The sequence below is a fragment of the Mizuhopecten yessoensis genome, unplaced genomic scaffold (assembly GCF_002113885.1).
Source record: "Mizuhopecten yessoensis strain PY_sf001 unplaced genomic scaffold, ASM211388v2 scaffold9101, whole genome shotgun sequence".
NCBI lineage: Eukaryota > Metazoa > Mollusca > Bivalvia > Pectinida > Pectinidae > Mizuhopecten > Mizuhopecten yessoensis.
Genome location: NW_018407879.1, coordinates 165,399 through 183,640, shown reverse-complemented (window position 1 = coordinate 183,640; position 18,242 = coordinate 165,399). Strand labels below are relative to the sequence as shown.

Sequence of the window (18,242 nt, the reverse complement as noted above, 5' to 3'; positions counted from 1 at the left end):
ACAAAGAAGGACATTTTGAACTCTATGCAAACCGTTGACATATTACAGGTATATGAACAGTGGAAGTTGCTCTGTAAGCTCGTGTCAGTGAAGCCTAAACAACAATTCAAAGACTGATAGTGTGGCCTTTAGGTGTTGTCCGTGCTCGCATCAACGTTATACTCAAGTTCAATTTGTTTCCAACTTTAGAAAGAAAAGGGCTAGAAAACCAACGTCTAGTAGCTTTAAAACACATTTCTTTATAAATAGAAACCTTACAGTGCAATATGCTTGTTATGTTATATCACACTCATCTTTATTTAAGCATTGAACTGTTTTTGCTAGCGCATTATGATTTTTTTGCTTGCAAAGCTGTGTCTTTCAGAAAGATCATAAATGCAATACAAAAACAATGAAATTCTTGTATTAGGTTACCTTTGCCTTTTGTGTTTGTTTAAACTTATAAGTTATATTTGAATTTTAAAATTCCCGCCTTATCGACAGTCCACACAAATATGTTCAATAGCTGAAACAGCGTGTTGTCGAGTGCTGATTGGCAAACCAAGAAGTTCTGTGAAAATTTAATAAACTTTTTAATTTTATTCCACAACGTATTATCAATTAAATTTCGTATGATATGTATGTAGGGTGTATTAAGCTATCAATAGAAATCTGAGCTGAAAGTGAGATTTAACATTGCTTTGATTATTAACCAGGAACAAAATTGAATGAATGCGCATGAATAAATCAACAAATCCGACCTAGCCCTCCATGAGCACCGAGAAAAGTTCGATTTTTTGTTGATTGCATGGAAATAAGCCCAGCTACAGTTGGTAGTAACTACAACAGCCTCAGTGCTTTCATTTGTTGACACGGACCTGTTATATGATCGGAGTGAGGATTCGTTTTTGTAGTTAGACTTAAACTAGATATGCATTGTCTCGAAAGTTTGATCATTAAAATATTATTTTGATTTTGGATGAGCTTGCATTTGTGTCAATTGGTTCAAAATTAAGTTGATATATATGTTTAAGTTTCAACTAATACACTGTACACATATATTAATGTCAGCCGTCACGATCACTGCGGTCGGAGACAGAATCTTTGTTGTGTGTCCCAAAATCTCGTACTGTGACCTACGGAAACAGATGCTCTGGGAGGGTTGCGGCGACGTTGTGGCCAAGTTCAAGAAGGACATCAAAACTCACCTCTTCACGTCTGTATTTTAGAATCTCCGCAAAGACGTCATGTAAATGCCACCCTTTTATTTGTTCAATTATTTGCACATTGCTTGCTTAAATGTATAAAAGTGATTGTAAGCCTTTGTTTTTTGTTTTCACAATTATAACCATTACTATTATCCATATGTTGTAAAGCGCTTTAGTGTAATTTTTCAAATTATATAGGGCGCTATATAAATGTTGTATATTATTATTATTATTATTATGTATTGTTTATATATTATGCTAAAGTTCCCTGTGTTACATTGGAAACAAAGAATGTCTAATATCAGTAAATTGTGAAAGTCATTCGAGGTTTTATTGTACAATGATTGACTGTAAACGTATAATTTATGACAATGAAGTACGTGCTATCTAATAGATACAATACATTTCATTGTGTTTGTTGCCATGTAATAATGAAGTGTCAAGGTCAGTTGAACATTTGTCCATTGGTATTTCTTAAAATAGAAGTTAACTCACCTATACTTTAAAGTCTATAAATAGGCAGTTTACGTCATGCTGTGTGTGGTCAGCGTACTGGATGACCGGGATTGTAGTGACAAATGATAAGGGGAAAGTGTATTACTTGTTGCCAATATCGTTGTTTATTCGTCCAAAATAACCGTCCAGGCATACATGACCACTGTTTTGATGTGTATTTGGCTTTCACCTTGCTATTTTACAGCATCGGTATTTGGTCATCATTGATGACATTAAATTAATCAATATATTCATGCCAAATGTATTTGAAGTTATTTCTAGTATATTTGTAGCAAACGATAAAAAATTGTAAACAGTGAGTAATGTTTGTCGAGACACATATTAATTCACAGTTCAAAGGGTCTTAAACACTTAAAACAGTACAAAAACTTAACAAATTGTTAACAACATGTATTTAATTATTAGACAGTTACATTAGTAAAATAAAAAAAGATACAAAAAATGAGATGTTTAAAGAATGACTTGTTAATATATTATTCTTATTTGTTACTATCACAATAAATTTTCAGGGTATAAATATAATCAAAACGCTGATGCCTCTTAACATTGCTGTTTTTTCAAAAATGAACACCGCTTTTTAGTATTTGTTATGTGTACTTATGTAAAATGCACCTCGTACTGTTTGATAAATGTGTCCTCAAGATACGATCGTATCTGATGGAAGTAGATATCTGCAAATTCTTTATTCTGTCACCAAAATTATTATTAGATCCAGCTCTTGTATCAGTAAACGGTAGAGACACAGTCACAGCTTCACAGATTAGGGTCATGACCTATCTATCCAGACAGACTATCGCCCAGACTCACATGGATGATTCTTACATCAAAAACCAGTGTATAGCAGTGGCAAGGTCAATTCCTGTTAACCTGATATGATCTATTTATAACATAACCATAGTGAACAGTTTATATTAGTCCAGATAAGCCTTGACAGTGTGAGTGTCATCCTGTGTGACCAGCGTGAACAGTCTATATTAGTCCAGATAAGCCTCGACAGTGTGAGTGTCACCCTGTGTGACAAGCGTGAAGTCTGTATTAGTCAAGATAAGACTTGACAGTGTGAGTGTCACCCTGTGTGACCAGCTTGAACAGTCTATATTAGTCCAGATAAACCTTGACAGTGTGACAGAGTGAGTGTCACCCTGTGTGACCAGCGTGAAGACTGTATTAGTCAAGATAAGACTTGACAGTGTGAGTGTCACCCTGTGTGACAAGCGTGAAGTCTGTATTAGTCAAGATAAGACTTGACAGTGTGAGTGTCACCCTGTGTGACAAGCGTGAACAGTCTGTATTAGTCCAGATAAGCCTTGACAGTGTGAGTGTCACCCTGTGTGACAAGCGTGAAGACTGTATTAGTCAAGATAAGACTTGACAGTGTGAGTGTCACCCTGTGTGACAAGAGTGAACAGTCTGTATTAGTCAAGATAAGCATTGACAGTGTGAGTGTCACCCTGTGTGACAAGCGTGAAGTCTGTATTAGTCAAGATAAGACTTGACAGTGTGAGTGTCACCCTGTGTGACAAGCGTGAAGTCTGTATTAGTCAAGATAAGACTTGACAGTGTGAGTGTCACCCTGTGTGACAAGCGTGAACAGTCTATTTTAGTCCAGATAAACCTTGCCAGTGTGAGTGTCACCCTGTGTGACCAGCGTGAACAGGCTATATTAGTCCAGATAAACCTTGACAGTGTGACAGAGTGAGTGTCACCCTGTGTGACCAGCGTGAACAGGCTATATTAGTCCAGATAAACCTTGACAGTGTGACAGTGTGAGTGTAAGCCTGTGTGACCAGCGTGAACAGTCTATATTAGTCCAGATAAGCCTCGACAGTGTGAGTGTCACCCTGTGTGACAAGCGTGAAGACTGTATTAGTCAAGATAAGACTTGACAGTGTGAGTGTCACCCTGTGTGACAAGCGTGAACAGTCTATATTAGTCCAGATAAACCTTGACAGTGTGACAGTGTGAGTGTCACCCTGTGTGACCAGCGTGAACAGTCTATATTAGTCCAGATAAACCTTGACAGTGTGATTATCACCCTTTGTGACATGCGTGAACAGATTCCACTATATTAGTCCAGGGTAAGCTGTGACTGTGTCACTCTGTGTTATCGTAGATTAGTAAGTGACCAGCCGGGACAGGGTTTCATGGAGTCCTATGTAGCAGTGTCAATATTTCATGACAGTGACATCTTTTACTAGTAAAGCTGGTTATTTTTAAACTTGATTCTTCATTAAGAGCTGAGTATTAAGTGCTGTGCTTTTACTATACGGTATATCTATATACATGTACACTTTGCTTTGTATCATATGACACCTGTGCAAACCTGTTTGTCAAGGTTCATGGGTCAATCTATTTTTGTGTAAGATTGACAACGGGTCAGTGCGCACCCGCGCTTTTGGGGGCATTGTCACTCCTGCACAAGTTTATGGCCGTATCGGACGTGTTATGTAATTGTGCAGACTTAGTGCTTATTAGTGAGCATGGAATTCTAAATTAATTGTATGCGCAAGATTAGCTACTTGGTCACGTACTCACGTACGGGTTGTCTCCCTGGAGTAAGACCATCTTCGTCTATGAAGAGGGTTTAATATATATGGAATAAATCAGAATGGAAACAAAGTTAGGGTGATCTGTACAAAAAGACCCCTAGAATCAGACTACTACACCTGTATAAGTCATGACAGTGTCACTGTGTGTTTTTGTAGTGTAGAACGTGATGATAATGTTAAGAGTGTGACTGACCGACTTACGGAACTCGTGAAGCTACATGTTTACTACTTTGAACTGCATGAAGAAAAATGTGAAAAGTCCTTGAATGGCTATAGCTGTAGATAGGACTTAAAAACAAACAAACGAAACGAAACGTCCACAATAAGACCGCCAAATGACCACTAAAAGACTAATAGTTAAATCTTTAAAAACAAAATCACTTGTATGATACAAAGTCCTTAATCATACAGTCTAATGACATATATGTGATCACTTAATGTAGGGCATATCGTGCCTAAATGTTGACACATATATGTGATCACTTAATGTAGGGCATATCGTGCCTAAATGTTGACACATATATGTGATCACTTAATGTAGGGCATATCGTGCCTAAATGTTGACACATATATGTGATCACTTAATGTAGGGCATATCGTGCCTAAATGTTGACACATATATGTGATCACTTAATGTAGGGCATATCGTGCCTAAATGTTGACACATATATGTGATCACTTAATGTAGGGCATATCGTGCCTAAATGTTGACACATATATGTGATCACTTAATGTAGGGCATATCGTGCCTAAATGTTGACACATATATGTGATTACTTAATGTAGGGCATATCAAATGTTGACGTCATAAGACATTATAATTAATCAATTAATATTCAACGATGATAATTGAAGGAAAAATGGGCTTACCAACCCGTTCTAAAATTCACAAAATGTTCGAAAATTGGAATATAAAATATACTATTTTACAACTATAAATATAATGTTTTAACAGGGTCGAAACCACATTTAAGTTTAATCAATAAAAATAGAAAAACAAATATACATTGAACAATAGTGGCAATATACAAAGGTGAAATAAAAAATACATCTTTATGTAGGAATGAAAACAAAGAAATCAGACGGACAATTACCAAAAGAAAGACGTACAAAACATCTAGAAAAACTAAAATCAAGGCCAGGTGTTCCGATAGAGCATTTCCTTACTACAGTTTGTGTTCATCATGCTGTTTTCCGTCGAATCCAAGAACTTATGTTGGTCACAAATAAAGTGAACAAATCCTCGATCGGGGCTGATTCACGACTGTAATCCAGAAGGCGGAGAGAACGACAATAGTAGTTATACTTCTTTTGCATATATTAAAGCCTCTTTGGTTGGGAACCAGCTTCATTACTGGTGCATGAGACGATTGTTTATTAAATACCCCTCGGAAGTGAGTAAAAATGTATCAAAATTATAATCCAGAAAAAAAGTTAAATATCTTAACTCTGCAAGAGACTTGCGTCTCTTTCATGAATTGCCAAAAAAAACTTAAATTTACATAAAGATGGACGAAACTTATTGTTCCGGCTTGAAAGTGCAATAAATATCTAATAGGTCGAAAGAAGTTATTGTCTTTTCATCAAAATAACATTATAGGACACAACTCAATACTCCTATTCCGTAGATACGTACCCATTTATGGTAAAGTCGGTATTAAAAGCAATTTATACTCTGACTTTTATTTGTTCTCCATTTTTCTTCTAGTTCTGATATTGAGATAAAGATATGTTACGCAATAAGTTATATAGCCATCAACACTATTGAAGATAAGGCGGCGACTGTCCCGATAGGTCATGTCCAGTTACGTTTCAGGACAGTCGGTCAGTCTTAAGATCTAACACCATGAAAGCCAAACAGGAACGGAAGGATGGGGCCTGCAATGTTCCGATCATCTTCCTCTTCCTTATCAGCCTGGGTCTTGTCTCCATGGTGACCTATCAGATGGTGCAGATCATCAACATCAAAGACCAGCTCAGTCTACTGCGGCAACAATGTCCATGTGATATCATTGTTGAGCAGGTATGTCTGATGTCGTCAAACAATTTATATGCAATAATGGCTCTTATGCCGACACAAATTTTAAACTACTGAAATAAGCCAATATCACTATAAAAGATATGGATGCACGCTTTTACTTTGCAACCGCTTATATATGACATGACATATGCCATATTATGTGTTGTTGTTCTTCTTATTAACAACAGCTTGTTAAGTTTCTAAAGAGTTGCGCATGACAAACTGACGAATGACTTGGAACGATTCTTAGTTTGATAAAATATCACACAAAATGATAAAATATCACACACATATGTTTTTGTCTTTTTAAATAAACGACATTTTAAACATATTTAAATTAACAATACATTTTTCATCTTCGTCTTGGTCTCCACTTTACGCCTTCTTTGAAATAAAAACGTGATTTTACTTTCAGGGAGACGAGTCAGAGGGTCAGGAAAGACATAAACGACAAGCTCCGCCCGGCGTTAGTCTCAACCAGACTGTCGTCTCATCCCTGTTACCATACGTGGTAAGTATTCCCCTCAACCAGACTGTCGTCTCATCCCTGTTACCGTACGTGGTAAGTATCCCCCTCAATCAGACTATCGTCTCATCCCTGTTACCGTACGTGGTAAGTAGCCCCCTTAACCAGACTATCGTCTCATCCCTGTTACCGTACGTGGTAAGTATCTCCCTCAACCAGACTGTCGTCTCATCCCTGTTACAGTACGTGGTAAGTATTTCCCTCAACCAGGCTATCGTCTCCTCCCTGTTACCGTACGTAGTAGGTATTTACTCTTCAACCAGGCTGTAGTCTCATCCCTGTTACAGTACGTGGTAAGTAGCCCCCTCAACAAGACTATCGTCTCCTCCCTGTTACCGTACGTGGTAGGTATTTACTCTTCAACCAGGCTGTAGTCTCATACCTGTTACAGTACGTGGTAAGTTTTCCCCCTCAACCAGACTGTCGTTTTATCCCTGTTACCGTACGTGGTAAGTACCCCCCTCAACCAGACTGTCGTCTCATCCCTGTTACCGTACCTGGTAAGTATCCCCCTAAACCAGACTATCGTCTCATCCCTGTTACAGTACGTGGTAAGTATCCCCCTCAACCAGACTGTAGTCTCATCCCTGTTACCGTACGTGGTAAGTATCCCCCTCAACCAGACTATCGTCTCATCCCTGTAAGTATCCCCCTCAACCAGACTGTCGTCTCCTCCCTGTTACCGTACGTGGTAGGTATTTACTCTTCAACCAGGCTGTAGTCTCATCCCTGTTACAGTACGTGGTAAGTATCCCCCTCAACCAGACTGTCGTCTCATCCCTGTTTCAGTACGTGGTAAGTATCCCCCTCAACCAGACTATCGTCTCATCCCTCTTACAGTACGTGTTTAAAAGTATCCCCACCAACCAGACTATCGTCTAAATCCTGTTACCGTACGTGGTAAGTATCCCCCTCAACCAGGCTGTAGTCTCATCCCTGTTACAGTACGTGGTTAGTATCCCCCTCAACCAGACTGTCGTCTCATCCTGTTACCGCACGTTGTTAATACCCCCTCAACTAGACTGTCGTCTCATCCCTGTTACCGTACGTAATAGGTATTTACTCTTCAACCAGACTGTCGTCTCCTCCCGTCACCATACTTGGTAGGCATATTTACTCTAAACCAAACTGTTCTCGCTTCTCTGTTTTCTTATACTGTAGGTTTCTCCCCACTGTCGTTTCCGCTATTTTACTATGTACAATGTACTTTCCCGTCAACAAGAATTACGTTTCCGGTCAGTTGCTCTTTTCATTTTAAACGCTTTAGTTGTTCCTATATAAAGCTTCATTACTTTTAGGTGACCTATATCTAAATAGTAGTCAATGAAGCCATAGACACTTGCTTTGTTCATATTTTGCCATTGTTTTCTGGATTTGAAATTCGAATCACGATTTTCTTATCACTTGGTATTATCTCCCGTTTTGTTGTTGTTGTAGTTTATCCCTTCTTAATTCACTTGGAAACTCTTTTCCAGTTAAGTTGTTTGAACAATCCCTTTTCCCTGTGAAATTCTCTTTAAGCAAAGACGTGTAAAGAATTAGTAGAGCAATGCAGTAGGAGTCTTCCTTCTTTTCTTCAATAGGATACTTTGTTCCAGCAAAGATGTGTGAGCAATCAGTCCCTGTGTATAGCAGGTACGTGACAAAGTATTATTGGTAACGCTCGGTAATTGAAGGTAAACTTAAAATGTGTATATGAAGATCTTCATTCGAAGAGAATTCCACGCTAAAACAACTATAAAATGCGTTTCATGAATACAGTACATTTTCGTTGATTAATGACATATTTGCAAGGTATATATTTGTGTATGCATTAAGAACAATCGGGTATATATGGATTATTAAAACGCGTAAGTTTAAACAATGAAGGGAGATAACCTAAATACAAATAGAATATAATTATGAAAGAAGAGAGAACAACTGTATTAATTTGGTAATACTATTGCCATCATTTTGTGAGTGGTTTTCCTGTTTTGTAACAGTTCCTGGTCCAAAGGGAGATCCAGGACAGCAGGGCTTGAAGGGTGAGTGCTGTAAAACAGCGTTACTTTTGACGGTTTCTCAACATGTTCTCTATTTTGCGAGTATACACATAATGTAACCAGCGATATGATTTCATCGAAGATAATTCCAGTAAAAAATTATATAGTATTATTTTAAGAGGTCTCACCCATATCGACTCGAAACCTTGCATACCAAAATAGTTCGGCTGAGATGCTGGTCAACCTTTTAGATCTAATGACCGACAGTGTGTCAGGATCAAGATGTGTTTTTTCTCTCAGTAAACACTGGATACATGAAATAAGGAGAAGCAAATGTTTATTAAAATGACACGGAAAGCCAAAAATGTTTGCTGACCATACTTTAAGTTTAATATATTGTGCGCGTGATATTGAGACTTCTCCGATCTTATCATAAGTTAAATGCTATGGTGAAGCTCCATTCAACAAGAAACTTTAAGATCATTTCATCTGAAAAAACATGCTTTTAGAAATCTTTATTCTTTTTCGCTATATTGCCTGATTTTTCCCGACAAGGTGTTGGGTCGCTATACCGTTTTTAACAGCCATCGTTTTCACTGGTAGGTGATGCAGGAGTGATGGGACAGAAAGGAGATATAGGCACCAAGGGCGATACGGGACAGAAGGGAGAAAACGGGTTGACAGGTGTGGCCAATGCGACAGGTAGGCTCAACATTTACATGGAATGTACTTTGCTAAATTTGAATCGAATTTGATGACAGTCCATATTAATTATTGTCATTATTAACTTACCAGCCAAACATATCAAAAACCTATTGTGTAAAATTAATCTTTATTTCACATATTATTACATTCAGACATGAACATGAATTCACAAGAAGTGAATGGTATCTGTAATAACGGTTTACAATGATAGTTCAATGGTTCATAGTAGTAATATGGGTTTTTTTAATTACAAGGTACGAAAGGTGAACCCGGGGTCAAAGGTGAACAAGGTTATGACGGCCTACAAGGCTTGAGTGGATACAAAGGGGACGTTGGCCCACAAGGTAACAAGGGAGAGGTCGGCATGATGGGTCCAACTGGACTTCCAGGTACCAAGGGGGACCAAGGGGTATCAGGCTTACAGGGATTACAGGGACTACAGGGACTACAGGGCGATAGTGGCGTTAATGGAACCCAAGGTCCGGCAGGAGTAAAGGGTACGTGAAACAAGGTCAAGAGCAATGGGTTCCGCGACATATTACTTCAATAACGCGAAGGTTCAATAGGAAAAATAATTCAAGTAATGATTTTATATTGCAAAAACTCATGTGCGTGATCACCTTGAAAATAAACACTTTACAAATACTAAATATCTACATAAAATCTGTTACAAATTGAAATTATAAATTTTTGTCATTATACAGAAATATTCTTTCACACATTCATTCTGAGTTGCGACGAAATTGTACTACTTTATCACACATATTTTGAATATATTGCGTCGGTAGTATTACCGTGACACCAAAGGGAACAATTGATCTTTCCAGTCATGTAATTAAAAGTACTATGGTGGCGTATATAATTAATATTAGTTATTTATTGGTAAATTCCAACTGCATCTGATTTTTATGAAACTCATTGTAGTGGATTGAATAAAAATAAAAGCATGTGTAACGGAATTAAAAATACTATGGTGGCGTATATAATTAATACTCGTTCCAACTGCATTTGATTTTTATGAAACCTATTGTAGCGGATTGAATAAAAATAAAAGCGGAACACGTTAGGAGATTCTGGGTATAAATAGTATTTTTGCATAGTGTTATTGTGTAGGGGACGCTTATTTATTGTTCGACCCTGTGATGTTTTTTCTTTATCATCAATACACACCATGTTACAATTCCTTCTCATCCAACTGACAGAGCTGAAACTGTAACTAAAGACTGGTATGACGACTTATAGCTTTACTAATATATTAAACACTTAGTTTAGTCTCCTTTAGGAAACATCCTGACAGGTGCCCTTTGTGATCCAGGAACATAAACATATCGTACTCTCTGGTTCCGTCTTGCCTTCACTTATCTTGTGTAGGATTATGATAACTCTTATTTTGTTTTCCCGTCTTCAGTTCCTGGAGTTTTTTCTTGCGTTAATGTTGTAGTAATTGTTTTGACATTTTGTTAAGACTTTATATCTTATATATGATACAGGGGATATCGGCGTAACAGGCCCACAAGGCCTACAGGGACCACCAGGAACCACTGGTCCTCTGGGAACGAAAGGAGACATCGGACCTGTAGGACCATTTGGTCCCGCAGGAGTTAAAGGCGATCCTGGTACAAAGTAAGTTTTGCCTAAAAACAAATACTCAAACATCCAAAACTTTTTAAAAAATAGCAAGAAATCGTGGTCTAGTTTCTTTTTACCGGAAATCGCCCAACGTGCCCCTACATAAACTACATACATACTACTACGTAAACTACATAAGTTTTAAAACACATAATCTGCATTTCTTTTTATCAACTATCTAATATTCCTGATCATTTGATTCAACTGGTATACCAAGTACAGACTCACTATAGTAAATATCTACATTTTGACTGTATGTGTGACCGAAAGGAAATGTTTCAAGAATTGAGCACTGTCGGCATCAGAGATATCAGAGACGAATAAACCTACATAACGTTTTCAGCATGAATGTATAAATTACAGAAATTGAGACACTTCCTTTACTGACCTAGGCTGTTAATAAGACGTTTAATCAAATGAACGTTAACCAAACCTTCAAAAAAGTCACAACGCTCATCAACGAATGCAATAAACACAATGCATTCTTCATTTTTCATATTGGGTATGTTACCGAACACAGCGATTCTGGACATCTGATCTGTTTACAGTGGTTTTGATGGAGCCAAGGGCGACACGGGTCCCATGGGTCCTAAAGGTGATTTGGGTGAGAAAGGTGAACATGGTTTACAGGGTCCAATGGGAATCAATGGTCAACAAGGGTCGGCCGGGCCAGCAGGTGTAAATGGACTTAAAGGAGAACCTGGCATTCAAGGATTGAAGGTACAATTGCAGGTTACGGTGAGGGAACAATGTGCTCTTCAGTAGATATTGGTATTTCAATATATATTGCCATAAAACACATTTACTTGCCGGCCAATTACACTTCTCGCTTCACGACATGTTTCTAGTTACATTTTGTTATAATGATGTCAGATCTACTTATCTTACAATTAACATAATACCATAACGGTAGGAAAGCCAAAGTTCCATTAGGCATGCACTGTATGGAAGTTCATTGTTACTAAAATCCCTGTCTATGATTTATCACTGCCCAGGGTGAAACGGGTGCAACAGGACTGACCGGTCCTGCGGGAACCAAAGGCGATATGGGTCCCGCCGGACCCAGTGGGGTGACAGGCGTGAGAGGTGATAAAGGGGAGAGTGGACCTTTCGGACCAGCTGGACCAGCTGGTATGAAGGGAGATCAAGGAACGCCTGGACCTCAGGGTAAATGCCATCCAAATGCACATGCAACAATTACTGAGACAAAAGAGAAAGTATCATCGTCAACAATGTGTATCGGTGATTTAGTCAGTGGTATTTGGTAATTAATCTTTCCAAATATCTTTCAAATCCTTGACAAATTGTGAATTTGTATTACTTTGTCACAAGAACTAGAAACAGAGCTGGATCACGAAGTCTGATTTTGATCACGAGAACGGTTTATAAATACGGGCCCATGTATATTACATCTTTACCTATAAATGTTGTTAGCCTTGTAATCAACTCAAGGTACAGTCTGAACTGTTGAACGGTACCACACACAATGAATGTCCAGGAGAAAAACGATTGCTTGCTGTAATGTATTGGCACAAGACAAATTCCAAATTCTGATATCCGCATTCAATTATTTTTAGCTTACTTTTCATTCATTGGTATTGAGAAAGATTTAACAGTCGCTTTGATTGAATAACGTGCAAGTCTATATCAAATTCGTTCCATAGATAGCCAATATTTATGAATGAAAGAATAATGATAGGAAATTGGCTATGATTGATAGCAACAGGTATGGATCATATCAGCACAAATTCTGCATACCTCCAATTTGATTGGCTATGACATTTCCTTGAGGAATTAAGGGAACCTACCGAGGGAGTAGGTATGTAGGAGTGTTTAAGGTTTCAGGCTGACACTCTGTTGAAAGGGAAGCGATTGTCTAGACTGAAAGGTCGGGGTTATTAAGTAAACAATTTCAACGCGAAATAGCACCAAAATATCATAACTTATAACTATGTATTTTTACGATACATGGTAAACACTCTGGTCTTAATTTCTATATAGGTATCCAAGGTGTTAACGGACCAAAGGGTGATATGGGATCTCAGGGGATGAAAGGCGATACCGGAAGTGATGGTCCGTTTGGTCCGAGAGGTTTAAAGGGTGAGCAGGGGCCTGCTGGAGCTCCTGGTTTACAAGGTCCGACAGGACCAAAGGTAAAAACAGCAGAGGCTTACATAAATTCCTTTCTTTTTATTTTGTTAAATATTAAGTGATCTGATAATCACTATCAGAAAACTTGTTTAAGTGGGTGCAGCGTTCATATAATATATCTAAAATGGTTTCTATGTCACCTTATATCTTCAGCGACCAGTTGTTAACACAAGACATAGGGAATTTAATGCAAATAGAAGTAAAACATCATTTCTGATTTGTTGATGTGAGTAACCTGTTTGTCTAACCTAACATAATCTCCCCGTAGTCATATATGTGAATACCGAATGTAGAACTGACACAAAAGGAAGAAGTAGAAGGTTTTGTTTAGTCAGGTTTAAGACTTATATTCGGTTCACTTATATAAACCTGTGCATATCATTTCTGGCTAACAGGGTGACATGGGACACAAAGGTGACACAGGATCGCCCGGTCTGTCCGGGAATGACGGGGCTGTGGGTCCTAAGGGAGCCACAGGGGCTCAGGGCGAGAAGGGTTCCACTGGACTCTCCAGCAATTGTTGTAACATGCTTTGTGAGTTAAACGAGTAACTGTCCAGGACTCGGTGTGCGTATGATACAAGCGGTCGCATGATTTGCAAATGAAATTACATGTAATGAGGTCAGATGATGTAGATATGTTGAATATTCATTAAATAGTCATTTTGCACCACAAAAATTAATATTTTTTAAAGAAATTTTCTCAAAAAACAACAACTTCATTTCTTTGAAATTAACCTGTCATTTGTATTCTCCTGTAACAAATCAAGTATTTGGTTTATCTGCACACCCAACAGCAACACCTCACTTCCAGGGAGGGAACACTTTCGTCGTACGTGCCAGGGTCGGGGCGACAATACTTCTGCCCTGTCGGACCAATGGCGGTTACCCAACTCCCACTGTGAGTTGGGTCAAGGACGGAGGTAATGGAACGTTGATGACATCACAAGGCACCCCAACGTCATCGGGGTTGATTTTGCGTGACGTAAAGGCACAGGACAGCGGCAAATACAAGTGTCACGCCGAGAATGCTCTGGGTTCCGTGGAGAAAACAGTCATCGTCACTGTAGAAGGTAATAACATAACATCGCTTATTTATTTGAAGAGTAACTTCCGTTATTATTCTCCTTGCTATTTGTTGTAATCCAGTTAGCGCTTGTGATGAACATATATTGAAAGATAATTATCTCTCGTCTTGCTTTGTTTGCCAATAAAAGGTAATATGTACAGATATAGAGATCGTTTTCCTATTCAACACTCTGTTGAACACACATTTCCTGTCTTCAGAAAGTCGTTATGCACACCCTTGCCAGCTAGCAGAAGTCGTTTTTTAAATACCTGAATTTCGTTACAATTCCACGCCAGAATGTATTCTTTTGCGCTTTCAAAACGATTGTTACTCCTTACCAAAGATGTGTAGAGATGGATTCGATACGATCCTGTAATACACAGATATAGTTGTATTGTATGTTTCAAAATTTGTTTTATAAAATTTGCGTGGACGACTCGTTAAGTAAACTAGGGTTTAAAGAGCTGGATACATTATGTGATATGTATGATATTATAGATATTCCACTATTATTTTTATTATTATGACGATTATCGCCTCTAGATGAAACCCCACACATCACCGCGAATCAGAAGGTCATTGGCGTGGCAGTTGGCGAGTCTGTTAACAACGTTTGTCAGGTGACACACGCCAATAACGTGACCCTTATCTACTCAAAGGTCAACGGACTGCTCCCCACCCACAACATCCTTCCAACCGGAAATATAGTTTTCTACTTCCGGTCTGCGTCAAACAGCGGGGAATACCGCTGTGATGCCATTACCAGTAAGGGAACAATCTCCACTCATTTTTATGGTAAGTAACTGGGGTTGTCTCAATAGTTATCTGTATACATATGTCATTTCCATACTAACTTTAAAAGTAAATTAAGTCACTTCGATCGTATTTTTTGTGCATTTTGTAGTGCTGGTAAATTCTGACTTTTAAATTTTACCGATTTAAATTAATTCTATATACTTAACTTACATAAACACGTGTTATTGAACCTTTAAAAAAATGATAATAAACACAGTATGCCAGAAATGAATTAAACTGCAAAACACAGGTGTTTCGTCCCTATAGGACTCATAGGCAATGCTAGAGATCAAACTGTTTGAAATCCATTTTTTCTTAACTTCTCTTAAAACAGAACGGAAGGTGCTTTAAAACTCTTAATTCTATGAATAACAGAATATGACTTAGCAAGCTTATCAATGCAATAGTACTATTGAAATTTTTCACTGAAAGGTTCATTAAGCAGGAATGATAGGTATAAAGTTTCATCGAGTCATTGCTATGTAAAAACGATGTTTCCGCCAGCTTGGTCAGTGGTGACGATAGTGATGTCTGGGTAAGAACATCGTTTTCACTTAGAAATTGAAGAGTACTGGTTAGTTTCATAGATAATCACATTATACTTGTTAGCCTATGATATGTATCATCCTGACACACCTAACTATAGATATGTACTTTGTTTTGTTTACCTTTCTGCTTTTGAGATACAAACTATGTGTGGGACAATACATTAGTAGAGAAAATGTATCTGAACCTAAAAAATTGACCACTACATTTTTTGGAACTGCTTAATCTTATTTCGATGCTGACCTTAGTCTTTAATACAGCTTTGTCTTTCGCATTATTTTGTCACGTGATAATTTTGCCCAGTGTACGAGCGGATGGACAAGATGACGTGTGCTACAACTTTCGCTGACTGTACATCTAGTGATAAAGCTATGTGTGGGTAAGTAACCCAAGTGATAAAGCTATGTGTGAGTACGTACCTCCAGTGATAAAGCTATGTGTGGGTAAGTACATCTAGTGATAAAGCTATGTGTGGGTAAGTACCTCCATATATCTATAAAACTATGGGTGGGCAAGTACCTCCAGATATCTATAAAACAAATTGTGGGTAAGTACCTCCAGATATCTATAAAACTGATTGTGGATAAGTACCTCCAGGTATCTATAAAACTAATTGTGGGTAAGTACCTCCCGATATCTATAAAACTAAGTGTGGATAAGTACCTCCATATATCTATAAAACTAATTGTGGGTAAGTATCTCCAGATATCTATAAAGCTATGTGTGGGGACGTACCTCCATATATCTATAAAACTAATTGTGGGTAAGTACCTCTAGATATCTATAAAACTAATTGTGGGTAAGTATCTCCATATATCTATAAAACTAAATGTGGGTAAGTACCTCCAGATATCTAGTAAGCTATGTGTGGGTTAGTAACTCCAGATATCTATTAAGTTATGTGTGGGTAAGTACCTCCAGATATCTATGAAGCTATGTGTGGGTAAGTACCTCCAATGATGAAGCTATGTGTGGTGAGTACCTCCAGATATCTATTAAGCTATCTGTGGGTACGTACCTCCAGATATCTATGAAGCTATGTGTGGGTAAGTACCTTCATGTATATATTAGGCTATGTGTGGATAAGTACCTCCAGATATTTATTAAGATATGTGTGGGTAGGTACCTCAAATGATAAAGATATGTGTGGGTATGTACCTCCAGATATCTATGAAGCTATGTGTGGGTAAGCACCTCCAGATATCTATGAAGCTATGTGTGGATAAGTACCTCCAGATATTTATTAAGCTACAGACCCGTACACGTTCGCTGTTCCACCTTGGACGCAAACGGTACGGAAGTGCTACGCAAACGGTACGGAAATGCTACGCAAATGGTACGCAAGTGCTACGCAAACGGCACGGAATTGGTACGCAAGTGCTACGCAAACGGTACGGAAGTGTTACGCAAACGGTACGGAAGTGCTACGGATGACGCTTACAAACGGTGATTCGTTTGTGGTGACAAGAACGGGTTTACATAAAAAGCGGAAGCATATAAAATATCTAAAACGAAACGAACATACCCACAATGCATAGGAAGAAACGTCAGTACACTGTAGGCTACGAGCATATAATATATCCATCACAAAGACCTGACGTACGCTAACAGATCAACGCGACACACAGATAATAATAAGTTATGGTCAGACGTATTTCTACCTGCTTACCGAATAAAATACTAATTAATATTGACAGTAAGTAAACTTGTTCCGGTTTTTTTTATACGAGAAACGTAATAATTAATAAGCCTAATAATAATTAAAAATGATATAATTTCAGACTCCTGTGTTAAGGATCCAGTACCTCTATTTCTATTTTTTATATCATCTTTAATACTTCAATACACTTTTAGATTTTCCGTAGGATTTGGAGACCGATAATGTGCTTACTTTAATTATTAGTACATGCAAATACATGCATCAGAGATTTGAAATGTATACATGTTATATCATGTCTATTAACTAAATTTCATTCACAGATAAACAGTTTTTTTGTTAAACATCTTTTATTTTATTATGAAAATGTAGTTGATTCTTGTTTAAGTATACATTGTACTTGTATATTGTTACGGGAGTTTATTATATATATTTTTTTCAGTTTGAAAGGCAAGCTCGTGCATGTAGGAAACTATTATGAATAAGAAAATTAATATGTACTAAATATATGTAATTTTTACATTCATGATATGTACCTCTAGTATTAATAAAAATATAGGTTTTCTTTATCGATCATAAAAATGTAGGTATCTATACTGACTTTTCTACAGGTAAATCGTACCTGTCTGAATCCTGGTACAGGAGAAACTATGACTGTCTGGCACACCCTGAGGGGTGTGTACTACAGAGGGTATAGGGGTCTGATGTCAGATAACTTAGGGACTGAGTCAAACTTCAATATATCTACAATATGTATTTCTCCGTTTGTACATGTACGTTTGTACCTAAACAGGCGTGGATCAAGGAGGGTGTGGGCTTAGGGCGATAGCTTCCTGATCAGGGTCCAGGGGCAATTAGTCATGGTAGAGTAGAGCAAAGTAAAAGGGTGTGGGTAGGGGGAGGGGTTTATT

At 37.9% G+C, this 18,242-nt stretch overlaps 1 protein-coding gene across 1 annotated transcript in view; it reads left to right on the top strand.

Moving 5' to 3' along the window:
- The first annotated feature begins 6,122 nt into the window (after positions 1–6,122).
- LOC110457322 (collagen alpha-1(I) chain-like) overlaps positions 6,123–18,242 on the top strand; it is a 24,795-nt gene continuing 12,675 nt past the window's right edge. The window contains exons 1-14 of the mRNA XM_021508539.1: positions 6,123–6,275; positions 6,688–6,783; positions 8,382–8,433; positions 8,781–8,822; positions 9,384–9,482; positions 9,740–9,982; positions 10,976–11,108; positions 11,663–11,834; positions 12,110–12,281; positions 13,116–13,267; positions 13,661–13,799; positions 14,062–14,337; positions 14,877–15,128; positions 15,978–16,053. Coding sequence (XP_021364214.1) covers positions 6,183–6,275; positions 6,688–6,783; positions 8,382–8,433; positions 8,781–8,822; positions 9,384–9,482; positions 9,740–9,982; positions 10,976–11,108; positions 11,663–11,834; positions 12,110–12,281; positions 13,116–13,267; positions 13,661–13,799; positions 14,062–14,337; positions 14,877–15,128; positions 15,978–16,053 — 1,997 coding nt within the window. The 5' untranslated portion in view covers positions 6,123–6,182. The remainder of the gene's footprint in view (positions 6,276–6,687; positions 6,784–8,381; positions 8,434–8,780; positions 8,823–9,383; positions 9,483–9,739; positions 9,983–10,975; positions 11,109–11,662; positions 11,835–12,109; positions 12,282–13,115; positions 13,268–13,660; positions 13,800–14,061; positions 14,338–14,876; positions 15,129–15,977; positions 16,054–18,242) is intronic.